We start from the raw sequence: 26,134 nt of genomic DNA on the forward strand, positions 1-26,134 counted from the left end.
GAGATAATATAACAGATAAACTCGAAATTGAATAATATTTCTCTTTTTCTAGCAATAAAAAAATTGAGATTATTTCACCTAAAAGAAAAGGGAGCTTAAAAGGAAGAAACTTTAAACGGAGCAATGCAGGGTCTCTGAGAGCCTCTACGTCTCTCACACAAATCACAGTATCACACCAACACATTCTTCTTCCGATTTCAATCCCGGCGGCTTCTCCCTCACGACGGCGCTAGGGTTTCGTTTCTGAACAAGCTCCGTGCTTCCGCAGATTTGGATAGACAAAATCAATGGCGTCGGTTTATATTCCGGTGCAGAATTCCGAGGAGGAAGTTAGGGTTGCTCTCGATCAGCTTCCTAGAGACGCTTCCGATATCCTCGATATTCTCAAGGCCGAGCAAGCCCCTCTCGATCTCTGGCTCATTATCGCGGTTCGTTTTTTTTTTTTTGATAAATCTTAATGCCCTCTCATTATGATATATAAGAAAAGCTTGAAGCTTTGATTCAATTCAGACTTGTTTGGGCTGTGAAAAATTGTTTCGTTTCGTATCGATTTTCCGTCCAATTCAGAAAACGATGAATTTGCTATTGAATTTTGAACTGTGATGCTGTAGAGAGAGTACTTCAAGCAAGGGAAGCTTGAACAGTTTAGGCAGATATTGGAGGAAGGATCAAGTCCAGGTGGCCTTGCTTTTTCGACACTCTAGCAGTTTTGTTTTTGTTTTGTTTTTGTTTATTACTTGCTTTTGGTGCTTGATATTTGTGCTGTGGAGTAATGTTGGTGGTGTGTCTGGTTTGGTGCAGAGATTGATGAGTATTATGCGGATGTTCGATATGAGAGGATTGCGATATTGAATGCGCTAGGGGCTTATTACAGCTACCTTGGGAAGATTGAGACGAAGCAGAGAGAAAAGGAGGAGCATTTTATATTGGCGACTCAGTTTTATAATAAAGCGTCGAGAATTGATATTCACGAGCCGTCTACATGGGTTGGGAAAGGTAGGTAAAGATGAGTAATTGTTATGGCCTTTGTTGGCAACTACTGTAGTTCGGCTTGGACTGTGATTTGCATATCGTGTCATCAGGTATCACGAGACTAGAGTAGTTGATCTATAGAGGCTTAGTGTGGCAAATAAGAGTTTTTAGGGACTGCGCTCATGTTCTTGTTTCGTTGCTGTTGTGAATTATGGAATCCAAAAGAAATTGTGTCATTTTGGCTTTCGAACTATGCTGGTTAAGGTTCTCTGCACTTTATCACTGTCTTCTGCTCACAGGTCAGCTTTTACTGGCGAAGGGTGAAGTAGATCAAGCATTTAATGCGTTCAAGATTGTATTAGATGGAGACCATGATAATGTCCCTTCCCTTTTGGGCCAGGTGTTTACTTGATCTCTCTACTTAGAAGTAGTATAATTCTTGCCATTTTCCAAGGATCTCAGTTTTTTAACAAATGGAAAAGAAAAGAAAGAATTTTTTTTTTCATCTATTGCTCTTCTCTGTCTACAGTAATCAATATCCATTCTTCTGGCCAATTTTATCTGTTACTTATAAAATGTTTGGAATTCTTTTAACAATGTGATTTGACTGATTTCCAATGGGTGTCCTGTGTTGTGATGTCCGGCCTTTATATGATCTATCAGTGTGGCAATTGGCTCTCTTAAAGTCTTTCAAATGGAATATTTGAAGGAGTAGAGGAGAGCAGAAATTTAGTAGTAGGGGGAACTAACAAGATCTGATTAACCAACAGAGAGTGAGGGTGAGAGACCATATTGGGGTTGTCTATATATCAGTTATGCTGCATTTGCTTTAAACCAGTTGCGTTGGTATTTGCAGGCATGCGTTGAGTTTAATCGCGGGCAATATTCTGATTCATTGGAGCTGTACAAGGTTTGTATGCATCCTACTGACAAAATTATGTCCTTAACCTTAAGATTTGTTCTCTTGCATAGAAAATTTTCTTTAGTTAGATAGTTTGTGTTTAACTGATTAAGTTCCATACAGAGAGCCCTGCAAGTGAATCCCAATTGTCCTGCGGCTGTGAGAATTGGCATCGGTCTCTGTCGTTACAAAATGGGTCAATTCGAAAAAGCTTGGCAGGCATTTCATCGGGTTTTAGAGGCAAGTGATAGCTCAATTTATTAATCTGCAATTTCTCCTGCCATGGTTCTTTTAACTTCATGAACTTATTATACTTGCAGTTAGATCCAGAAAACGTTGAGGCTCTTGTTGCTCTTGCAATTTTGGATTTGCATACCAATGCAGGTACCAACTATGTTATTTGGTTTGATTATTTTTATTGTATGTCCATACTTCTGTCCCTCGGGAAGTCTAATATCTGGGCTGTATTATTTGATAGCTGCTGGAATAAGGAAAGGAATGGAAAAAATGCAGAGAGCTTTTGAGCTATATCCTTATTGTGCAATGGCCTTAAACTATTTGGCAAACCATTTTTTCTACACTGGTCAGCACTTTTTGGTTGAGCAATTAACTGAGACTGCACTTGCTGTCACCAACCATGGACCAACAAAGTCGCATTCCTACTACAATTTAGCACGATCTTACCACAGCAAGGTAAAAAGATGCTTCTTTTTGGATCACAAGGTCATGCTAACGTAGGGTTCCTCACAATGTCTCTTGTGTTGGTAATAATATTTAGAGCAGAGGAAACTTAATTTCTTTAGATCAAGAGGGGCTCCAGTGTAGGTGGAAAATGCGATTTACATCTTATGCATAGCACTACATGTTACTTAGTTTTATTCTGGTGGTTAAATAGATAGGTTGGCCTTGTCATGAACTTAGCACAGCTGGCAGTGTAACACTTTCAAACTCGTGTAGATGATCGTTAGCAAGTTTCCTAGCCTCATTTTGACTTGATTAAAACGTTCTAGTCACCTCTAAGCAGCACTTTCAGTCCTTCATGTTTCACCTATGACCTATGACCTATGACTCTTTTGGATTACTAATGGTAACAACGTTTGATTGCACTGTGCTACAGGGGGACTATGACAAAGCAGGAGTGTACTACATGGCATCTGTCAAGGAAATCAGCAAACCCCAAGAATTCATATTTCCTTATTATGGTCAGTCATAAACAATCTTTATTGAATGTCGTACCAGTCATATAACATGGTTTACATTTACGTTTGTGAATAACGGTGGGCTCTCGGTGTCAGGTTTAGGACAAGTACAACTGAAGATGGGAGATCTTAAAAGCTCACTATCTAACTTTGAAAAGGTTTTGGAGATTTATCCAGATAATTGCGAGACTCTGAAAGTGAGTTGGAGTCAAAGTATGCTGGTCTATATGATCTTCTTTTGGTTTATGGTTCACAGCTAATAGTTTCTTTCCTATAGGTTCTTGGTCACATCTATATCCAGCTTGGGCAGACAGGGAAGGCGTTGGAATTTATGAGGAAGGCTACAAAAATTGACCCAAATGATGCCCAGGTAATGCCATTTATAACGTTTATATTGGAGTTGTCCAGTAGAGTGCTCCATTGAATCCTCGTGTTCTTATTTTCTACCTTGTATCTGACCATAATGCAGGCATTTCTTGATCTGGGAGAATTATTGATTTCATCCGATGCTGGAGCAGCTCAGGACTGCCTAAAAACTGTAAGAATTTCTTCTTTGCGAAAGTTGTCTTCCTTATATTGAAGAATCTCTCTCTCTCTCTCTCTCTCTCTCTCTCTCTCTCATTGTTGTATTCTATAGGCACGTAATCTTTTGAAGAAGGAAGGTCAGGAGGTACCAATCGATGTTCTTAATAATCTTGGAGTTCTTCATTTTGAAAAGGGAGACTTTGAGGTTTGTGGATTTATTGTGTCATTCCTGGAATCTTACTGCAATTTCCATCTGAAGCAAACATAGATTGACTAGTCTGTATGTTTTTCTATTGTCAGCTTGCTCAACAAACTTTCAGGGAGGCACTAGGTGATGGAATATGGGTGGCCTTCATCGATGGTAAAGAAAAAGCTCCATCAATTGATGCTGATGCATCTATATTTCAATACAAGGACATGCACATATTCCATCAACTTGAGAAGGAAGGTCACTTAGTCGAATTACCTTGGAATAAAGTCACAGCACTGTTTAACCTTGCCAGACTACTAGAACAATTACATAACACTGAAACGGCAGTCATATTTTACCGTTTGATTTTGTTCAAGGTATGTTTGTATATGTGAAAGTACATGAATTGTATTGTCCTATTGCCTCTTATTTAAGTCTTCTGAGTCCAATGTTTGTATCTTTTTTTTTTTTGGTCTAACGTATGTTCTTTTCTGCAGTACCCAGACTATGTGGATGCTTATCTGAGGCTTGCTGCCCTTGCAAAGGCTCGAAATAGTTTTCAAGTTAGCATTGAACTGGTATGCCCATAACTACTCTCTCTCTCTCTCTCTCTCTCTATATATATATATATATATATATATATATATATATATAATATACTGACCTACTCCTTTCTATAGGTTAATGATGCACTGAAGGTGAATAACAAGTCCCCAAATGCGTTGTTAATGCTTGGTGACTTGGAATTAAAAAATGATGACTGGGTTAAGGCAAAAGAGACCTTTCGGGCAGCTAGTGAAGCAACTGAGGGAAAGGATTCCTTTGCCACTCTTTCTCTGGTGTGTACCACTATATTGGGCATGGTTCTCCCACTACTTTTCTGTAGTTGAAATAATACTTAAGTGATTGCTTGAGTATTTTGAAAAGAAAAAAAAGTTATATATATATAATTATATATATATATATATCTCCAGAAACTTTCTTATTCTGTTACTGTGTTTTCCCTGATGTTACTTGTAATTTCTGTCTTATATGCTTGCTTGTTCCTGTATAGGGAAACTGGAACTATTTTGCAGCAATTCGCAATGAGAAAAGAAATCCCAAGTTGGAAGCTACGCATCTGGAAAAATCGAAAGAACTCTACACTAAAGTACGTTGGTTCATTACCTTTTTCTTCTTTTACTGGGGTTTTAGAGCCATTAACTTGGTGTCTAATGCCTATGGGCTTCAAGACGGAATGCACATGTACATACAAGATAATTTCTTCATTTTATTTTGTTTGTCAAGATAGTTGTGATCAATATAACGTCTATATTTCCACAATTCGATACACTTGTATCAGTCATGTACTTCTACTGTTTCTTTCATCAATTGGGTAACATGCAACACAAATTGTTTAGTGTTTTTATGATACTTTTTATGTTCTTATAGGTCCTGGCCCAACATTCTGCCAATTTATATGCTGCCAATGGTGCTGGAGTGGTATTTGCAGAGAAGGGTCACTTTGATGTTTCAAAAGACATTTTTACTCAGGTATGTTATATAGGAAGCAATCAGAAATGTGCTACTCCATCACTGGTAGATGCAAATTTTAAAATTTAAGATTTGCTGCTGTTTGCCTGTGATTGTAGGTTCAAGAAGCTGCCAGTGGGAACATTTTTGTTCAGATGCCTGATGTATGGATAAATTTGGCACATGTTTATTTCGCTCAAGGCAATTTTCCGTTGGCTGTGAAAATGGTAAATTCATCTCATCTCATTTCTCTGTCTATTCTATTAACTGGCTTCAAAATTATTAAAGTTATCTTGGAAATGTATGCATTTGCTGATGACTAGTAACTTTGCAGTATCAAAACTGTTTGAGGAAGTTCTTTAACAACACAGACTCTCAGATCCTACTGTATATCGCTCGTACACAATATGAAGCGGAACAGTGGCAAGACTGCAAGAGAACTTTAATGAGAGCCATTCATTTGGCACCTTCAAACTACACATTGAGATTTGATGCAGGGGTTGTGATGCAGAAGTTCTCAGCTTCAACCTTACAAAAGACAAAGAAATCTGTGGATGAGGTCGACAAGAACTTCTCATCTACATCATTGTTTCCATTTATTTGGGTTTTTATTACTTCTCATCTACATCATTGTTTCCATTTATTTGGGTTTTTATTACTTCTCATGCATAACATTATATATATGTCCATGTTTAGGTCCGCTCAACAGTTGCAGAGCTTGAAAATGCTGTTCGCTTATTTAAGCAACTGTCTGCTGGTTCCAGCCTTCATTTTCATGGTTTTGATGAGAAAAAGATTGACACTCATGTTCAGTACTGCAGCCAAGTGCTTGACGCTGCAAGAGTTCATTTAACAGCAGCTGAGGATGAAGAGCGTAAAATCCGGCAGAAACTGGAAGTTGCTCGTCAGTTACAAATTGCTGAAGAAGCCCGTCGTAAGGCTGATGAACAGAGGAAGTTCCAGGTTTGATATTCAGAAGTTGCCTCATCCTGTGTACAATTATGGTAATGGCTACATATCATTAGCTTTTCCCCTTAGTTGTTACTTATGTGCAACAGTTAGAGAGGAGACTGCAAGAGGACGAACTAAAGCGAGTTAGACAACAGGACGAGCATTTTGAGCGCGTAAAGGTAAAGATTGATGTCTGAGTTGTTTTGTACATTTTTATTGCTACCCCCTATAATTAGAGTGTGATAGTCCCTTCACTCCATGTGAGACATGCTCGACTCAGGCCACTGAGTTATGGCTTGGCTTGTATATTTAATATCCCTTTAACTATGTATAAGAAGATGGATCCAGGTGGATACAGGACATTGATAGCTTTTATTTATTCATGAAATATATCAAGTTTCTAAGGTTTTTCAATATTTTGGCATCTTCAGGAGCAATGGAAGAGTGGTACATCTGGTTCTAAGCGAAGGCCTTCAGATATGGATGATGAGGAGGGTGGCCATAGTGAAAAGAGAAGGAGAAAAGGTGGAAAGAAGAGAAAGAAGGACAAGTACTCAAGGACGCGTTATGAAACGGAGGAAGCAGAAGCTGAGCAGTTGGACTATCAGGAAGCACCGGAGGATGAAGATGGTAACACACACTACAGGGAGTCTGCAGGTCATATGAATGAGCAGGATGATGAAGAGAATGCTCAGAATCCTCTTGAAGCAGCTTTTGGCATTGAAGATTCTGATGTTGAGGACGAGGTAAAAGCACTGATATCTTGGGTAGCAATCCAAGGAACTAATGTCATTTTATGTCACTTCCTGCTGGCACTAACTCATTTCATCTTTTATGTTCTAGGCTGCGCCTGCAGGTCGACGGAGGCGGGCATGGTCAGAATCCGATGATGATGAGGAGCAACAAGAGAGGCAGCCGGAGTCCAGTCCTAGAAGAGAAAATTCTGCAGATGCTCAGAGTGATGGAGAACGTGATAAGCCAAATGGGGATCTTGATGATGAGGAATAATCTCTACCATCTTGAGTATGCTAGATAAAGGAGTAAATATGTGCAATTTTTAACAATTTTTTCTTTAAAAGCAGAGGGCCTGGGGCAGTAGCCGAGGATATAACTACATTATTTTTAGTTGTTTGTGGCCCATGTTTTCGTACTAGTAAAACTCAATAATAGAAACTTAATTCCTTATTAATTTTGCATGGCTCTCTTCTATGCGTCTTTGGATTCGAGTTCATCCTGAACTGGAAAAGCTGCACTATGTACATATTTTGCCAGTCCGATGTGATTTGTTTCGATTGCTAATGAGCGCAAGGGCGTGATTACCTGTTGTTGATACAGAAGCCTAGACATTGGTCTACTTTACTGACGAATTTGTTACTAATCTCTTCTAGGAGACACCTACTTCGAACAATGCTAGGTGAACCATCTTCCACTAGTCTTGCAAAAGTAAGATGAGAAGCTACCTTTGCCAACAATCTCATGGGAAGGGTGCTGAAGATAGATACTTGACTCGTGCAACAAAATCTGCAAAAGTTGCTCTCGTACCATCATCTTTTTGGGCCAACTCAACCACAGACGCACTCACTAGTTACCACCCCACAGAAGCTCGAGAACCATTTCATTCTAACTGTGATGTTTCTGCAAAAGCTTCACTGCTTATGCTTAGCTTGGCTACCAAATCTGCACGATTATACAGCTTTCACACACATACAGTATTTTTCGTGGGGAGTGATCATTACTGTTTTACCAAAATTCCTTAGAGAAGTGATACTTTTTGTGGCTTATACAATCTCATCATTTGAGTAGAAGCAGAGGAAGTCAGGGAGAGAAAGGGTGGCACCATTACAAAGGACCACAATATGATCGTTGGAGCTGCGAAATTCAATTGTTTTAAACTTTTAATACAACATGAATTATATGCAAAGCTTTGGATCCAACATAAATCTATTCAAGATATTTGGCAAGTACAATATGTTGTTTAAGCAAGTTTGAAGCAGTAGGATAGCAGAACATCAGGGTTCTGATATCTGAAATGAGCAAAGACACTTCTATTAAACAGTCACATGCATTTTGCTGTTACATTTCAGAATACAAATTTGAAATCAGAGGACTCAAGGGAGGTGAGAAAGGAGAAAAGGAAGAGTCATATCACTCATATCAGTCATATGAGATTTGTGAGGTGTCCTTTTCTCAGTATAGTAGGTGGTGGATATATTTAAAAGGTTATCAATGCTTGCCTTTGTTTTGTAGATTTGCAAGCACATTGGTATGCTATTTGCCAACAGAACCTGGGTGATTGCAGATTCAGTACTGACATATTAGCCAATGTTGGGGTCCATTTGGGTCCAACCACTTCAATTATGACTTCAAGCAAACAAAACATCAATATGGTATTCTAATATATAACACAGAGTTTGCCTGACTCATTTGGAACCACCATATGAATTGGCAAAGAGAGGGTTGGATATTTAAACTAAGATGGCCAGTGACATACAAAGGATCCTTCATCTCAAAACACATAATTATGATAATAATGATAACCCAATTCAGACTAATTATTAAATGAAAAAGGAAAAAAAATAGAACTCCTCCCTACTCCAATAATTAGACATTACACAAAAAAGAGTTGACACCAAGTACAGGTTTTGGCCCTTTGATTCAGAAACCCAGTACAGGAAACTGCTCAGTCTTCTGCAAAACAAAACAAAATGAACTCATTATTACACAACAATCACATCTTGGTCTCCAAAACCAATACAGAGCAGTTTAACCCACAAAGGTTAAAAATAATTACCATGATGATTTTCTGGAACTAAAGAGTGGGAAGTCATGAGCAGAGTTTGGAATAGAGATTGAGAGTCTGGTGGTGGAAACTGATCCACTGTTTGAAGATTTATTATTAGCATCCAGATCAAGCCATGAGGATTCTCTTTCTTTGGGAGGTCCTTCGTCAAAGAAGCGATGAATGGTTCTTTGGGTTTCTTCTCCTCTTCTCTCTATTTTGGAGTCACTGCAGTTCTGAAGCTGCAAATGAGGGTAGTGCTCTGTTTGTAAAGCAGAGCAGGTCCTCTGTTTTGCAGAGGAGTTAGCACAACTCATTGTGAGCTGCCAATTGGATTCATTTTGATGGTGATCCAACGATGAAGAAGAGCCAGAGAAGCCTCTAACACTCCCTGAAGGCTCTGAGAAGAATGCATGTTCATCCACCTCTTCTTTCACCCCATAACCAAACCTGTTTGATCTTCAAGAGAACAGAATCACAATCGTCAACATGTATCTGGTAAATTCAAGTTCCAAACAAAAAAAAAGACCATAACTTTCACATTTTCCAGACAGATTAATCACCTGTATTCTAAGTTAGGATGCAGGGGATTGTTGTAAGAAGCAGAGTCCAGAAACAAGGAGGTGCTTCTTTCTTGCTGTGACAAACCAATGTTTGGCCTTGAATAGAGGAAAGGATGATCATCAAGGTTAGAACTATTACTGTTGTAGCTACCCTCATTGGGTGAGAGTGAAGATAGTGAACGGAAGGGTGAGCTTAGTGAATTGGAAGATGGGTTGAAAATCTTGGTGATTGGTGATGTGGTCGAGTTAGAGTTAAAGTTTGAACTTGCGGATGTTGGTTTGAAAACTTCCACAGGCTTTCTTGAACGGTTTTTGCCTCTATGCATGTGCCTCTCACAGTACTTGGAATCAACAAATGCTTCTTTTGAGCACCTCCATTTCTTCCCATCAGTTCTTCTGCACCTTCCTGGTTCTGGGTCTATCTTCCTCCCCAGTCCCATCTGAAAACAGTTCCACCCAACTGCAAGAAAACCCCAAAAACCCTCTTAAAACATTGAAAAAGCTTCAATCTTTATTCTTTACAGAACAGAGAAATAGAGATAACTCACTGTGAGGAGAGAAGAGCTTGGAAGAGAGAGGAGGAGAGTCCAGGCAGCTTCTTTTAATGGAGAAGAGGAGATCAGGAGGAATGGGTATGCCAGAAACCATGTACTTGTAAATCAGGGCTTGGTGCTCAAGCTCCTGCCATTGCGATGGAGTAAAAGGAAACCTCATGCCTCTCCCACCGCTACTACTCATCATTAAAACCCCAAAAAATGAGAAAAACTAACTTCCTCAAAACGAAAATGCAAGGGAAACCCCAGAACTTGGTTCAGAGGAAAATGGAGAAGCAGAGGAGCCAGAGAGGAGGAGGGTGTGCATGATTTAATAGAGCCAGAATATAGATGGTAGAGTAGAGTAGAGTAGAGTAGGTATATTTATTTCAGGGATAATTTAGCTTCAGAATCTTCTGTATATGGATAAAACTAATGGTTCTGAATTTACAGTGCTTAGCTCAACAGCTCTGCCACCTTCCCTCTCCTCCTCTCTCTCTCTCTCTGGTTTCTTTCTCTCTCTTCTTTCTCTGCATGCACCTCTGTTACTTCTGAGCTGCTGGCAGCTCTTGTCTCTCTGACACTCTACGGAAACCCATATACTAAAGAAAAGAGTGGAAAAAGTGAGTTAAAAATGAATAAAGGAGAAGTCTTTAGCACAGTTTTTACTATTAAAAATTTCTTTTGGGGTTTCTGAGGACTATGCAGAGCCGAGTGTCTGAAACCCAGATGATTTGTACGGTTTTAACTACTGCTGTCACACTACTAACTTACTTTTTCCTTCCTCTGTTCCTTTACCTCTGAGAAACACAGACCCACCTTCTTCTGAAATTTAGAAAATTCATTGATTCAGAGCAGCAGGAGGACTTTGAACCAGAAATCCACTTATTACTTTGCACCCTCCTCTCTGTTTTTTTTTTTTTACTTTATAATTTTGTTTTGTTTGAAATGCTCAGCTTCACATTAGTAATGTTGGTAATGCTTTGTCTTCTTTCTCAGACACCATGACATAGAGCAACTATGACCCTTCTTGTTCATGTGAACTGTAAAAGCAGTAAGTTTTTCATGGAAATAACCATTGTCCTTTTGAAAGTGAGGAAATTGTTCACCTCTTATAAATGCGTTTCCATGATCTGTGGCAGGCCCATGATCTAAGTGCATGCATGGCAGGTCATTGAATGCAGATAGAGTCTAAATCTGCAGAGTTTAATGTCTTAGGAGTTGGGTGGAACATTTCAAATTCAACAATATAGTCATTTCTTGCAACCTGTTCCTGAAACATGTCCCTGGTACATTTCATGTCTTTAGGTCCATATTAGATCGAGTTTCATTCGAAGTTAAACATTTATCGTGAGAACTTGGAATATATAATGCTACGGAACATGATAGAATTATCGCAGCTTGTAATCTCTATAACAGATTGACCAAGATATATAGCAGTGAAGGTTATGGAACAGAAAAACGCCATCTTTGAATTGACTAATAATAAGCCCGACATGTTTGACCCCATGAGGAGAGTAAAAAAACCCACCCCCAGTTTTTGCAGTGAAGTAAAACAAATGAGATAACTAGGAGTAAATGAGGTAGGGCTTTGAAGTAAAACAAAGGAAGGCACAAGTATTTAAGAGGGTTCCTGCAGTTTGGTTGCATTTACTCTCTCTCTGAAAACTATTCTTGTACTCTCTCTCTCTCTCTCTCTCTCTCTCTCTCTCTCTCTCTCTGTGACATCTAATCTGGCAGGTCTGGCACGCACACATGCAAGTGATGCAACTCACCTTTTCTTTTTGTACCAGTGAACCCACCTGAGCCAAAGCATGCCTTCAAATACCCCTACCCACTGAACCACTGGTTGGCAGACCAAACTGAACTTTTCTCACTTCATTTCAAAGTAACACAGACATTAATGTTGTTAAGGTTCTAATCTAATACACCAATTATGAAATCGGTTCGAATATACAGGTAAATTAGTTCTTAACTTAACTTCACCAATTTGGCCATGGAAAGAAGTCGAATATAAGGCACCGTAAACTGTGACATAATTAACCAAGAAAAAAAACTGACATATAAGTCATAAGATTCATTTTCCTTAAAAGATCAACTAACACTAGGATAGTGATGTATTCGGTTAGTCTAATAACCCTAGTACTCTGCAGAAGTGATAAAAGGGTGAAAGCACATGATAATGGCATAACTGCAGTCTTCGACTAATAACCCAGGTAACCGATTCTATACACCTTCCCTGATTCACATTTTTGGCACAAGACGTTTCTCAGAGTTCAAATATCACCAATAAACTACAAGTGCTTTAAAATCTTATCTTGGAAGCCTGAATTCAATTTGTAATAGAAGGAAAATCTAAGGCAGCTTTGGTAAATAAGATACAAAACTAATATTATTTACAGTATGAGCAGGATCCTAGACTTCTATCATGGATCTAAATTCTGCATAACATATGCTAAAATACAATCATGATACGGAAGGCTAGAAAAAAGCAACCTTCATTTGCAGAAGAGAATCACCGTCTGAAGAAACAAGATTCAGCTCAATACTCACGCAATTATACATTACTGAACTTACGTTCAGGTTACAGGGTGAAAATATATCTCGAGCTTTCATTGCAGGGCAGTGCACTATTCCTTCTGGAAGAAAGACAGAACAAGGTCCGTATGTACAGAAAAGAGTTGGGTGTCCACAAAAAGCTGCATAGCATTCAGGGAAGACAAAGATGCATCAGTAAGCCTTCAGCTTTTATATTATGCATCCATAATATGCACTGAAGCAAGATTACAAGTCACTTTCAAAGTAAAGAGTACAGGATGTTAATATCAGGCCTAATATCTACATGAATTGATTAGAAAACTTATTTTCTTCATTGTGACATTTTATTATAATCACAAATAATACCGAAAGCGACACCATCAATTTCTTGACCACGGCTGTGGCCCAAATTCAGAAAGAGGAACCAAGTTGTGTCTCTTTCAGAGCTTAGTGTGATAGTGTCACTTCATTGTTTTCTTTTGGCTCTACTGAATTCAGAAATCACCAAAAGCTACGGAGTTTAAAGGAATAATGTGTTTGTATAACTTAAAACAAATACATACATGCATACAGTCCTGAACAGCTAGCAAATTCTCCAAGTTATAAACGATAAGCATTTAAGAGTCAGATCACCAAAAAACAAAATATAAGAGGGATTGTCAAGGAACAGACCTTCATAAATGGCCGATCGTGATTAGGAAATGAGTCGATGAAACTCTCTTTCAGAAGTAGTGATACCTAATTAGAAGGATATAAACGTCAGATCTGCAGAGCTTACTTTGATTGTTTTCTAAATCAAGTACAGGAGCACAGTACGAAAAAATGTGCCTATACATATAAATGCTCAGTGCATCTACAGATTAGCAATTTCACATTTAATAGGACGAGGCTATTTGATCTAGACTGTTTTGTGTACAACATTAGAGCCCAAACAAAATAGTATATAAACTGACACTCCTTCACACTTGTATGGGCTTAAGCTCATGAAACTTTACATCACAAATGAACATGAAGATATTTTTGAAATTAGCATTGGCCAACTTTACTCTAATCCCAACCCTGGAACATGAATGGGGCACTAGGCCCTACAGAACATTGCAGTGCTTTGCAGAATGTCATATGCAACCTACATACAACAGATGAATTATCAATATCGTTGAAACATACTCACCTTATCATCATTAGATTGTACATTTGTAATTGTATGTGAACGGAGATTAGAGCAAAGAGAATCCAAGTAAGATCTTAAAACTCTTAGGAAATTTTTGGCAGCTTCAACCTACACATAACAGATGTACAAAATTAACAATAACTGACAAGAAAGGAAGAGAATGATTTTGACTCTGACAAAAAGGGAAAAGCCGAAAATACCTGTTCATCAGTGCACTCATACACTGGTCTTTTCCTGGCCAAAAAACTCTCTCCGACAAGCTTTGCATGATAAGGACTTAATTCTGAAAATAATTCCCGATGTTTCGGCAAATGAGGTATCGTTGGTGACTTCACCTATTGCATCATCATGAAATTAAAGCATTAGATTCCAGGATTACTCTATCATAGCCTTATTATTTTTCTGTTTCAACTGGGTGATAATTGCATTGTAGACACAATAAGTATGTAGAAGGTAGAAAATCTACTAAACACAAGATACACCAAAATAACAATACTATGCTGAGAACAAACTTCTGATATGTTTCATATTTTTGAAAGGGCTTCTGATATGTTTCATTAGAATAAAAGTCTACGCAACATAGAAGAAACAAATATACTAGAAATAGTTAACAGAACATGTCAAAATTTGTGCTTTGGTCATTGCAAGGCACATGGTCAACAACTAGCCTGAGCATATTGAACTTGCAGTACAAATTAAGAATATACATTGCTCAACACAACAGACCTGGTTCTTGTTGGCATCAACCAGAATTACATTAGACAGTTTTGACTGTACTTCAGGTGTTTTGTTCTTCACCCCCACCTACAGGAGAGAAGTACTATCAATAAAGGATCAAATGTCATTTATAGTACAACAAGAGTCTAAAAGAAAGCAAGCACTTGACAAGGGATAAAAAGACGAAATGCCTGGGTTATCACATTTCCCCATGGGTAAAAAAAAAAACAAATAAAACATAGATTCTGACTTTCCATGGAAGGGTATTAAGCACATACACTTGCCACTTCATTTACAAGTCTAACAAACAATGATTAAAGAATATGGTGAACAGTTCAATAAATTTGTTTGCAAATAATAAATCGTGGGAAGGTTCCAGTACGGAGCACTAATATGAAGAAAATCTGAAGAACCAAATAAACCAAATTTGTGCTCAGATCAGTGTATAACAGTCAATAAATTGAGAACTCACTATGTAAGGAACAGGTGCATCCAAAAAGTCCATCATGTCACTCGGTAAAACCTGCCAAATTTATGCAGGTTTAGTGTTCACATGAAAATAGATATGCAAGTACTGTCTGTATGTCTTTAGAAAGCGATTTATCATGGGGAAAGTCTCATACTGGCATTAGTAGGCTTTGCCACTGGTATGGACGAATCAGAGGGATAATGGACAACACCGAAGCAGATAAGACACCCTGGACAGTAGAAAAGATAATATATAAAAATCGAGTCAAGTAACTGAATAATCAGAAAACTGTAACAAGTATGTTATTTATGAATCTTGTAAAATTACTCCAATAGTTCAGACCTAAACTGAAATATAGCATGTAAATCAGTAAATTACATACCAAATTGGAACAAATAATGACAATTTGCTTCTCCAACAACGCCCCAGCAAACATTGCTAATACCTGGATATTGTAAAAGAATCAATAAGCTATAAGAAAACAGTATCGAAGTACAGACGTACAACCAACAATCAATATAAGATGTCAGGTAGTAAACATTCTGACTGAACAAAGCAACAACTGATTCCCGAGGGAGGGTATCATTCTGCTCTGACAACAGTAATTCATATTAGAGATACAGAGGAGCTTTCAGATTGATTTTCAATGTAAGGTATAAATGTGTTAAGTAATTTGCTCATTCAAAATTTCTACTGTCAATTCATCATTACAGAAACTAGTTTAAAATATACTATGCACATAAGAAGATAGATATTCCTTGGCATATGTAATTCAAAAAAGAAAAGAAATCAACATATTAAACATGTTTTGAAGTAGTCAACTACTTCCAAGGGGAACAAAACCAATATAATTAGTAAGTTAAGAGAATTCCAAAGTAACTAACATTTTCAAGACGAAGGGAGCCACATATGCATGCAATTGCCCACACTGATAATGCAGTTGCTTCCTCCTCTGCCAGGAGTGCACTGTGTGCCTGATAGAAACCAACAACAGCACAATTCATGTCAGGATCACAGAATAATCTACAGGAATAAGTTAACCCAATTCAACCACACTTGAAAATGGAAATTTTTTATTACTATCTTCACAGTTTACCTCAGCAAATTCTAGACTTGTACTACAGGACCTCAAATCAATGGTTGAGCCACCAATATGTAAAACTGTTTCATCTGGTCTATGATATTCCAAGGGATGCAGGTGCTCCAAAGGATGAAATCTAATTGTGGAACCTCTGGCAGGGCAACGTAACTGGTAGTACTCACTTATTATTTGTAGTGATCCATGATCGTTTGCCTAGAACAATGGGAAAAAATGACATCAGGCAATGTCAGACTAAAGATTCAAATAAAAAACTTACAAATCATATATAGGTACTTCAAGGAGAATAACGCACCTTTGCCCATTCAAGAATGTCAAGGAGATCAGAGTCATCTTGGCCAGAGAAAGATGTCTCTTCTGTCTCTATATCATCGACATCACTCCTAAAATTCCTGTCTTCACTAGGAGAACCCTGAAAACTGCATAAAAGACTTCTAAATGGCATAAGTACAGCATCTGTGCAACTGCTATGCTCCAAAATTAGTTTGGAACAGATAAATGATAACATTTAACAAAAATGCGCAACAAAAAAAAATGTTATACCTGGAGGAAGAATCAGAACTTTCATACTGGTAGTAACGTAAGAGAGGTAGAACAGCATTTGGTAATCGCCTTTCAAAAGCAGGCTTGTTTGTAGAGAAATCATCAGCATAGATCTCACAATGTTCTGCATTTGGCACACGAGATTCTATCTTGGAACTAGCCATCTCGGTTTCAGGATCAATTGGAACAACTACATTTCCAATGATGCTGTTCTTCATCAAGACACAGTCGACATTAACCATTTGACGCTCTTGATGGATTCCATCATCTCCAACTCCCACAGGTGATGAATCTTTTTGGCTTGTCTGACAAGATTCTGCCGCGCCATTTACTATGTCCCCTGTTCTACTATTTAGTGCTCCACTGTCTTGAATGTCTTCTGTGATCTCGTCTATATTTTCATCATTTCTAAAGTCCTTTGGGGAGTCCAAATCTAACAGACCAATACCTTTTATTAATCGTTCCAACCTTTCTTCTGTGAAGATACTGCAGGAAAATGCAAAACCAAATTGAGTAATGAGATGAACTAATAGTTGTTTGTTTTCTTACAGGAAACAAACAACTATACGAATTTTAGTGTTGGTATGAGATAGTAAAGATGGTTTTCTAATGCGACCAATCAATAATGAAGCATATGTATTGCCTAAAAGCTACAGAAACTACCACCCAGGCACTCAACTACTTTGGAACGGAGTTTTCTGACTTTTGCTAGATAGGACAGTAATCAATTTAAGATCCAGGAACCTTTAGCCACCTTTTTTTTTCCTCCCTATTTGAACCAAGATACGAGACTCATACAATTTCATATTTCCATATCAATAATATGTCATACATATGGCGCTTTATTAAATACCAGAAGGACACATTCTCTACAAAGTTATAAGTACAGAGCGGATTATCTGAACTTTTAATTTGAAAAGTAAATGCCGAACATGGATATATATATATATATATATATAAGCACTGTAGGAAAACCCAATATATACACACCTATTCAATACACCAAAATGTAACTCAAAGGCAGGAAGCCTCGAGAGGATGCAATAACATCTTCTAGTAGTTAATATATGACGGCTCAGAGATGGGCGATAGGGATGTTTTTCTGAAATCATGGAAAGCAAACCAGAGGGTTTTTGCACCAATTCTTCCACCAACACACAGCATCCATACAGAGTTGAATCATCAGCAACCTTCAGACCAAAGTTTGTATAGAATGAGTCATCAAGAAATAGAGAACTTGATTCACAACTAGTAAATCAACTTGTTCAGGTTAAAGAGAAAAGAATAATATTCATGATGTCATACATTCATGGCAGAATCAGCTTGAAATACTCAAATATTGTTTTACTTATTTTTAACCGAAAACCCATGAAGTCCCATCGAAGTGTAATCAAACACAATGAACCATTAATCCTCTTATATTTGTTTTGCTATCTATTAACAATCACTCTTTGCATTGTAATCCAACTTAGAGTTTCTCTTTGAAGGCTATATGTTGTCCGAACTAATATTATAGTTTCCCTATGACAACTGTGATGATTCTATGATCCCACACCAGTTTATATCACAAATTCCACAGAATATCAAGGTTATAGAGAAAACTTGCAACAAGATTCAGGACATTCTAGTCAAAGATGAATCATGGAGACAGAACATTTCGAATTACCTGTAACCTGAATACAAAGGATAGGTCGCTTTGTTTAAAATGCTCCTGCATATACACACAATGTCAAGGAGTGTATAAAAAGGTGCACATAATACAAATTAAACCAAATAAAAAGAAGTCTAAATTATAGATTAGTTTTATAAGAACTAGCTTTACAACTCTGCCACAGCTGAATAACTCAGCACTACTATCTTGTAATTAATATTTTTATTTCTGAAAATCTACCATCTTGTCTCTAGGATGAAGAACCACAGAGAGTTATGCTACGGCCTTTCTAGAACCTTAGTAACTTAATCTGGCATTTGCAATTTAATACTACGTTTTAGATAGAAACACAAGAACTTTGAGGGTTTATACCCACTCCAACTAAATTTTTGAGCAACACTTTCCTGAGTGGATCCACTAAAATATAGAAAGAAAGGGAAAAAGACTTCAAGCTTGAGATGGAACTGGATACATTTCTGGCAAAAAAAACTTGTTGAAGACTGGTTGTTAAAAACGCGCACACATTATTTCATAACAATATCATATAGCCAAGCATTATACCTGCCCCAGAAGAATTTCATTCAATTCACTCATGGAAGGAGTTTTCTCTACAGCATGAACCTGAAGTCATTATAATCCATGGTGTCAATATAGAATATAATGACTAACTGATATAATCAGCATATGCACCCAATAAAAATTTAAAATAAGGAAACAAATCAAATAGTACACAAACATAGCCACATGGGACAAAAATATACATGTATCAGAGTAGATATAATACATATACACCCTTTACTAAAAGTACAGCTCAATAATTATGACTCAGAAGTCTCAACCAATTTGAATTTGAGTAATGTTACTATTGCCTACAAGATTAGGCGATTGAAGATCCAGAAATCAGAAAATAAATAATTACAGTGTTGCATTTCCAAGTTGTGTGTCCTATTCCACTTGGACGTGATAATAAACGAGCCGATCAATTCAAAACGGCAATAATCCGTAGAAAAAGTGGCTCACCTCTAAGCCTCCTGGGAAGCAAAATGAAATGAGATCCTTGTATTGGAGAGGCAACTGTTTTTCCGGAGGGTAAACCAATAACACCTGAAGGTAGAAATGGTTAATACCATCCGGTATTTAAATGACTTCCAAACATCAGTTTGCAGATCTATTGTACATTCGGCAACAAAGAGACCCCACCTGAGGTTCAATATTGGGTTCTACCCGAGACTGATTCTGGTTACCAAGTGCACTTCTCAGTTTTCCTGGACTATCAGACTTTCTAGCAAAATATTGCCTTTGGAGTGCTTGGATATCACTGTTAGGGTGAAGGCCTACAACAACCAGGCTCTCGAAAAGCCTTGTTGGCTCCTTTAAAGACCTATGATCCTGCACACTTAAATAGTCCAGATGTTACAAAATCTATTTGGATAAAACTTTTGCTTTGATAGTGCACCAAACATGAATGGACCCTAAGCGAAACTGCATACCAAGTGCTGCAACTGAAAATTCGCCCATTGACGCTTCTGGCTAGTCAAAACTTCCGGATTGTAAGTTCTTCCCGTTTTCACTTCAGGAGGACTGGAGAAGCCTTTTAACACTTTATTAACTTGGCGCTGTAGTCTTTGAAGTGGACTCCCACCATCTTCTTCTTTCAACGAATACACAACCGATGGCCGTGGGGCAGTAGCAGCTGCGACTGCTCTTGCGACATCTTCTGTAGTTTGCGTGAAAAACAAACTCCCCCAACCAGGGCTGTTAGACTCTTCACTCTTCTCCATACTATAATGCTTCCCTCCTATCACAAAAACCAAACGGTGAGAACAACTCACCCCTTACAAGTACACATCACTGCAAAATTTCATAGTCAAACTAAATCAACGATAACAGTCCCCCACAGCACGTATACCTAGCACCCCTACATGCATACTTCAATCTCTCATCACATGAATTTCCAGCATATCTAAACTTGCATAGATGAAGCATTAATTCGAGAAAGAAACTAATTCCGGAGCTGGATATAAGCTCGAAAATCAAATCAAATCCGATTATCAGGCTCAGAAAGCTAAGCAAGCTCCACCGTTCATTCATCAGTCTTAAAAATTCATCACCTAATTTCTTCCTACAATCCTATCCATCTATTTCAGTTTCACCAAGCTCAAAATGAACCAGAAAAAAAAAATACAGAGAACAAAAATTCAAATTCCTGGTATGAATTTACACGTTTACTTCATAATCTGACCGACCAAATATCATCGCAAACAATTGAACACCGATCATTATCTCGAAAACGGAAAACCGAAAAGCGGAAACTACATGCTCACCTCCGAGTGGCTACGAATCCAAAACGACGAAGGAGGAAAACAGAAATATCAGAGGGAGAAATCGGCGGTGGCGGCCATAACAAAGCTGATGATTTTTAGAAGAGGGTCCTCAACGGCAGAAAGGAGAAGAGAACGAGGAGGACGGTATAGAGTCACTCCGCGTTAAATAAATTTAATAATTTCAATTCCAAAGTGTTTTCGGACCAAAAATAATATATATATATACTTAGATTTAGAGGAGGAAGAAGAAGAAGAGGACGGTCAGCAGCGTCAGTTTCTTTTTTGGTTTTTTTGTAACGGTGTCAAAACTCGTCTTCTAATTATTTAGATGAAAGTCATATGTCTTAGATTAACTATGGTATAACTAATATTATTTATATAAATTAATAACACAAGTTAAAAATAAATTAATAATTAATTTTAAAAAATTAAAAATTAATTATAATATAACTATAATAAGTGAAAATGACACGTAGTTTTCATGTAAGTGGATGGGCACGAAAGTGGTTAAAAAAGATGGTCAGCCAATTTATTTTGAGAGTAAGGAGGTATAAGACGCGCACCTTTTTGATAGATTCTTAGAACACGTGATACATTTAGCATTTACTAACAATAATTTCAGAATTTCTTGATATTAAGATAGAAAGAGCAAAAAAACGATATTTACATCAATCATATTACAAATAGGTACCATGAGAATTGAACCTAAGATATCTATATCAACGATTATTCTTATTCTTATCAACCTTACATAATACAGTTCGTCGGATTTTTTTCATAATCAACATTAAAGAGCTATTTTAATTATTATTTTTCCAACATTTTTTATGATTGTTAGAGTATGTGTGGCATGATGAGGGTGACAAAATTGTCTCCTTGCCACTCATGTTGTTATGAAGGGACCACAAAGCACTTCATTTGTAGATTAGAGGCAAGTTGATGACTACCAACATGGCAACGTCATGGTTAAGGACATAGGACACTGTTGGGGTATGGTAATGTTCATTTTGTTTATATCTTTTTGGCTTTGGGAATTATAATCTATTTTTAGCCATTGGATAATTTAGTTTAGGTGGTTGAACCATTTGCACCTAAGAAATCATAGCACACAAAGAAAGAGAACCCGAGGTAAAAAAAAAAGAGTAAGGGGTGGAATAGTACAATCCAGTAGGGTAAAATTGATGGTTTTACTAGATACGAATGAAATTGCATTAGAAGCAATTATAGCTGTTATATCGAACTTAATGGTAATGAGATGATGTGAAGTTAATAGTGTGTGGGGAATAAAAAAAGAAGAATGAAATTGCAAGCTAACTTCTTTTTAATTTTTTTTCCTTTTCATAAATTAAGTGTAAGGTTGGTTAGTTAGAGTCGTTGATCTCATATTAATTGACTTTCATGTTTCAGGATCCATTGCCATGTGGAACAGATTAATGCTTCTCCCATCTCGGTGAACCTCTTTGTTGTAAATCACACAAACATGTCATATGATGAAAATAGTTCATTTATAAATCATAATTTGTTGTCTTTGTGGTAATGTAAGAACTTATGCTTTCGACAAAAACAACTTTGGTTGGTAATTCATGTTCATTTATAAATCACCATTTGTTGTCGTTGTGGTGATGTAAGAACTTTTTCGGAAAACACTACTTCGGTTGATAATTCGTGACCTACTTTGGCTATAAGATGGTTTACTTGTTGTTGATAATTTTTAAAATGTATATGTTCCGCATATATAAGTTCGTGAGTGACAATTGTGATTTCTCCAGAGCTACCCGTAAGCTGATATACACTAGTTCTTATTGAACACGTTTGCAAGTGTACTGAGTGTAGGAAAACATGGATCTTTAGTTCACCTCATTTTACTGAAATCATACCAAGAATAGTTAAGAGATTAGCTAACGGTGGAAATGACGGAGTTAGCTAGCCATACATGACTTTTTACTCCCATAAGGCACAAACATGTGAAGCTGACTTTTGTGTCGCAAATCACAGAGCACAAGACCAAAACCAGCGAGCAAAATGCAACTATTTGGGAGTCTCAAGCGGATCTCATCTCTTGTGATGAGTTCATACAATGCATTTGCATGCCGATAATGATGTATAACAAATTAAAACGGAGAAAAAGTCATTGCTTCCACGGCTCTCCCTTTTTAAAGATCTGGACCGCAAACGGCATGCGTTGATTATTATATCATTATCTTCAGTTCTTCACCCCGCATAAGCCTAATTAGCTACTCGCAAACCAATTCCAACGTCAAATATTATACAGATATTTTCTCTAAACCTTAGCTAGCTTTCTCTTATTCTTTAATGACACGTTTACTTACTCGGAATGAAATTAATATGGAATAGGAATCGGAAGGAATGAGAGACGGAATGGAATAATATGGAGGAATAGGAAAGAAACTAGTTACGATTGTTGTTGTTTACTTGTAATAAGGAATCAGAATTAAATTTAAGTTAATTACCAAAATACCCTTTTACAAATAGGAAAAAACTCTCTTTAGTGTTTCCTTTACAACAACACTTGATCAAAATATGTATTTAAGTAGGTCATTTTGTACCTATGGCTAATTAAGTAGAGGTTTATTAAGGTCATTTTGTATCTATGGCTAACCAAACACAACTAATATAAGTAGATGGGTAAGGATATTTTTGGAAGAAATGTTCATTCCCTCTCATTGCCTCCCATTCCCACCTCCCTCCTTGGTATTACAATTCCATGACATTTTCCGGAATCAGAATGAATTTTGGAGGTGGGTCCCACCACGAATTCCATTCCTCTTGGCAAGTAAACGCCGGAATGGAATTGATTCCAGCGGAATACAACTCCATTCCAAGTAAGTAAACATGCCATAATTGTGAAAGTGTGGATATATATATATATACCGGCTTTCCTTTAGCTGTGTGGTTGAGTGCTTTGCCTTATTCCCGAGCTAACGGGGTTCGAAAGCTGGTATAGTGGTGGTGGTGGTGGCGACTGATTGTGGATCTTGTTTGATCACCAAAACCCAAAATCAAAGAAAGTGTGGATATATATTAAGCAAATACGATATCCGAACATTAACTTTCACAAAAATGAGTGAAACCTAATGTTTGAAGTCAATATTTGCTTAATATTTCGTAGTCTCTTTGTTTGAGGCAATCACGAGTCATTTTCTTTTGTAAATCTCAAATCAGACCTCAATGTCACGGACCTAGCCATTCGGCTGCCACACTTGGTCCATGCGGCGCTCCATCCCCATGGAGCCAGCCTTATCCAACGGGGCAATACACTGGTTTCGCCCTGCCTTGAGCTCATCAGGGGGATCGGCTCCAGACCCCTACCTGTGTGTAGGGCGGCCAACTCGCCTCTTTGACGTTAAGTCCTCGACTAGCAACAAGCTCTCCGAATTTAACCGGGTCGGCATGCTTGAACCCCTCGGAAGGAGCAGCCATATATCTCCCACACATTGAATCTTGGAGCAAATCCCATATATGCATGAAGTTCTTTCAACCAGCAGCCCACGATCGACACTCCCAAAATAGGGACGTGACATCCTCCCCCACCAAACTTGGTGTACGTCCTCGTACACAACATCCTCCCTTGCGGCCCGCGCATTCCTTGTGCGCCCGCGATGCCTAGAGCGACGAAAATGAGTTCCCAAATATCTTCCACCCAACAATGACTTCGCGCCGGATCTCTCTTGTCCTGGACATTGCCACGGATCTTCTCGTCCGGTCCTCCCCTGGAGGCGACCCTGCCTACTCGACTCCCCCGCGGAGCCCCCCGTATCTTGGGGACACGGCGACACGTGTGAGCGTTTGGCGAACACAACGACAGCGATGTTGAGGTGGCTCTGATACCACTTGTCACGGACCTAGCCATTCGGCTGCCACACTTGGTCCATGCGGCGCTCCATCCCCATGGAGCCAGCCTTATCCAACGGGGCAATACACTGGTTTCGCCCTGCCTTGGGCTCATCAGGGGATCGGCTCTAGACCCCTACCTGTGTGTAGGGCGGCCAACTCGTCTCTTTGACGTTAAGTCCTCGACTAGCAACAAGCTCTCCGAATTTAACCGGGTCGGCATGCTTGAACCCCTCGGAATGAGCAGCCATATATCTCTCACACATTGAATCTTGGAGCAAATCCCATATATGCATGAAGTTCTTTCAACCAGCAGCCCACGATCGACACTCCCAAAATAGGGACGTGACATCAAGCTCACTTTCAATGCAATTACTTTGATTAACTCTAATGATCGGACCCCGTCCAAGCCCAATGTACCAAAACATATGGGCATGATACAAACCACAATATTTCACATATATATTAACCATTTAGATAATGATAGGTGTTATCTTTCTAATACCATTAATCCATCATCATTAAAAATGAAGCTACAAAATTTTAATCATCCAACTACAGTCTTAGTCTTGATGAATTCGAATTTATCAAGGAAGAACAAACTGAAGTCTCTTTATCTTCCACTAATTTCATCAACTTTCGATCCCTTTCCTGCCTCATTGATAAGGCGGAGCACGTGAGATGCTAAGGTCATATGAGTATATGACGTGAGGAAGAAGCAGGTGGTAATGGCAGAATTGATGGAGGCGGAGATGGAGGAGGTGACATTTTGGTGGATGTGAATAGGGAGTGTTCATGCTGAGGATTCTTAGGGTTGCAAGAGTATACCAAGATGTTTTGTATCTTCTTCGGTTCAGAGACCAGGAATTCCTTGCTCCATTTGATAAGTGCAAGTTTCTCTCAATGAGCATTTTGACATTGTAATTGGTGATATTTCAATCCAAGATGGGCACGCATATGTACAAGTCAATCATGTCCAATGACTCTCAATTTTTTTATTGTATCACTGCACATGCAATGCAAGTGTGAAACAATTTATTTATTTATTTATATGAAAAAAGTGGAATGTGGATGTGTATAAGTGAGAATTTACCGTGTAATTGATAGTGGGATGAGACTTATCCAGCAGTTTTTCTTCAATTTCTGATTTTTTATTTTTCATTTATCATTTTCCAATTTACTATAATATCATTCGTATATTAAAATCTGTTCAAAATTAAACTGTAATCAGAGGCTATTTATGTTATTACACACTCACTTTGATTGACAAAGTGGGTTTTCTTTATAATAGTATAGATAAAGCAACTCATATTAAGTAACAAAATCCCTATAACACCCTCTATATAGGCAAATTATTGGCAAAACTTGTCCACCAAGGGTAAGGTCTTGGCCGTCTTGCAGAAATTGGCGTGATAAATAAGCTTGAAGTCTTGAAGCTGGAACATACCAAAGGCTCAGAACCCCTAGCTGCTTAGACTCTTATCAAGCCCAATTAAAATCCAAGCCCCAGAAGTCAGAATTATGGACTAGAGTCGATCACTAGACCACGCACAATAGGTCAAACACGTCCTGGTATTCGTGTTCAAATGCCACGCCGTTGGAAATCCACGTCTGACCAAACTTTAATATAACAAACGAGGCCGGA

At 38.1% G+C, this 26,134-nt stretch overlaps 3 protein-coding genes across 5 annotated transcripts; 1 reads left to right on the forward strand and 2 right to left on the reverse strand.

Annotated features, from left to right (window-relative positions):
• The first annotated feature begins 102 nt into the window (after positions 1–102).
• LOC126799129 (protein CTR9 homolog) lies at positions 103–7,439 on the forward strand. Its single transcript, XM_050526255.1, has 24 exons — positions 103–428; positions 612–678; positions 802–996; positions 1,272–1,372; positions 1,829–1,882; positions 1,997–2,117; positions 2,198–2,257; positions 2,352–2,566; positions 2,991–3,075; positions 3,169–3,269; positions 3,350–3,442; positions 3,542–3,610; positions 3,710–3,802; positions 3,898–4,164; positions 4,285–4,365; positions 4,468–4,626; positions 4,842–4,937; positions 5,219–5,320; positions 5,419–5,526; positions 5,634–5,858; positions 5,996–6,262; positions 6,358–6,429; positions 6,682–6,996; positions 7,094–7,439. The coding sequence occupies exons 1-24, from the start codon at positions 288–290 to the stop codon at positions 7,256–7,258; spliced, it is 3,252 nt and encodes a 1,083-aa protein (XP_050382212.1). The 5' UTR covers positions 103–287; the 3' UTR covers positions 7,259–7,439.
• A 1,448-nt stretch (positions 7,440–8,887) lies between these two features.
• On the reverse strand, positions 8,888–10,342 carry LOC126799256 (growth-regulating factor 1-like). 2 transcript variants are annotated; one of them, XM_050526431.1, is made up of 3 exons: positions 10,141–10,342; positions 9,593–10,052; positions 8,888–9,479 (listed from the first exon to the last, which is right to left on the reverse strand). In XM_050526431.1, exons 1-3 carry the CDS (start codon positions 10,331–10,333, stop codon positions 9,038–9,040), a joined length of 1,095 nt encoding a protein of 364 aa, XP_050382388.1. In that variant the 5' UTR covers positions 10,334–10,342; the 3' UTR covers positions 8,888–9,037. The 2 variants fall into 2 exon arrangements, with proteins under 2 accessions (XP_050382388.1, XP_050382382.1); XM_050526425.1 differs by having other exon boundaries at positions 8,888–9,488.
• Positions 10,343–12,470: 2,128 nt separating this feature from the next.
• On the reverse strand, positions 12,471–20,804 carry LOC126799140 (uncharacterized). 2 transcript variants are annotated; one of them, XM_050526276.1, is made up of 19 exons: positions 20,638–20,804; positions 19,804–20,111; positions 19,514–19,702; positions 19,334–19,417; positions 18,875–18,934; positions 18,329–18,373; positions 17,653–17,852; positions 16,663–17,148; positions 16,415–16,538; positions 16,117–16,314; positions 15,905–15,994; positions 15,403–15,465; positions 15,175–15,249; positions 15,024–15,074; positions 14,561–14,638; positions 14,035–14,169; positions 13,835–13,942; positions 13,336–13,401; positions 12,471–12,824 (listed from the first exon to the last, which is right to left on the reverse strand). In XM_050526276.1, exons 2-19 carry the CDS (start codon positions 20,092–20,094, stop codon positions 12,756–12,758), a joined length of 2,412 nt encoding a protein of 803 aa, XP_050382233.1. In that variant the 5' UTR covers positions 20,095–20,111; positions 20,638–20,804; the 3' UTR covers positions 12,471–12,755. The 2 variants fall into 2 exon arrangements, with proteins under 2 accessions (XP_050382233.1, XP_050382224.1); XM_050526267.1 differs by having other exon boundaries at positions 16,415–16,550.
• Between the last annotated feature and the right edge of the window lie 5,330 nt (positions 20,805–26,134).

Source organism: Argentina anserina, chromosome 1 (genome assembly GCF_933775445.1).
Source record: "Argentina anserina chromosome 1, drPotAnse1.1, whole genome shotgun sequence".
Lineage (NCBI taxonomy): Eukaryota > Viridiplantae > Streptophyta > Magnoliopsida > Rosales > Rosaceae > Argentina > Argentina anserina.

Coding starts and splice junctions, on each gene's coding strand:
- LOC126799129 (XM_050526255.1), top strand. CDS start 288: ATGGCGTCGGTTTATATTCCGGTGCAGAATTCCGAGGAGGAAGTTAGG. Junction 429..611: donor ATCTCTGGCTCATTATCGCG/GTTCGTTTTTTT, acceptor GTGATGCTGTAG/AGAGAGTACTTCAAGCAAGG. Junction 3,611..3,709: donor CTCAGGACTGCCTAAAAACT/GTAAGAATTTCT, acceptor TGTATTCTATAG/GCACGTAATCTTTTGAAGAA.
- LOC126799256 (XM_050526425.1), bottom strand. CDS start 10,333: ATGATGAGTAGTAGCGGTGGGAGAGGCATGAGGTTTCCTTTTACTCCA. Junction 10,053..10,140: donor CAAGCTCTTCTCTCCTCACA/GTGAGTTATCTC, acceptor GTTTTCTTGCAG/TTGGGTGGAACTGTTTTCAG. Junction 9,489..9,592: donor CATCCTAACTTAGAATACAG/GTGATTAATCTG, acceptor GTTCTCTTGAAG/ATCAAACAGGTTTGGTTATG.
- LOC126799140 (XM_050526267.1), bottom strand. CDS start 20,094: ATGGAGAAGAGTGAAGAGTCTAACAGCCCTGGTTGGGGGAGTTTGTTT. Junction 19,418..19,513: donor AACCCAATATTGAACCTCAG/GTGGGGTCTCTT, acceptor TTCTACCTTCAG/GTGTTATTGGTTTACCCTCC. Junction 13,943..14,034: donor ATGAGTGCACTGATGAACAG/GTATTTTCGGCT, acceptor TGTTATGTGTAG/GTTGAAGCTGCCAAAAATTT.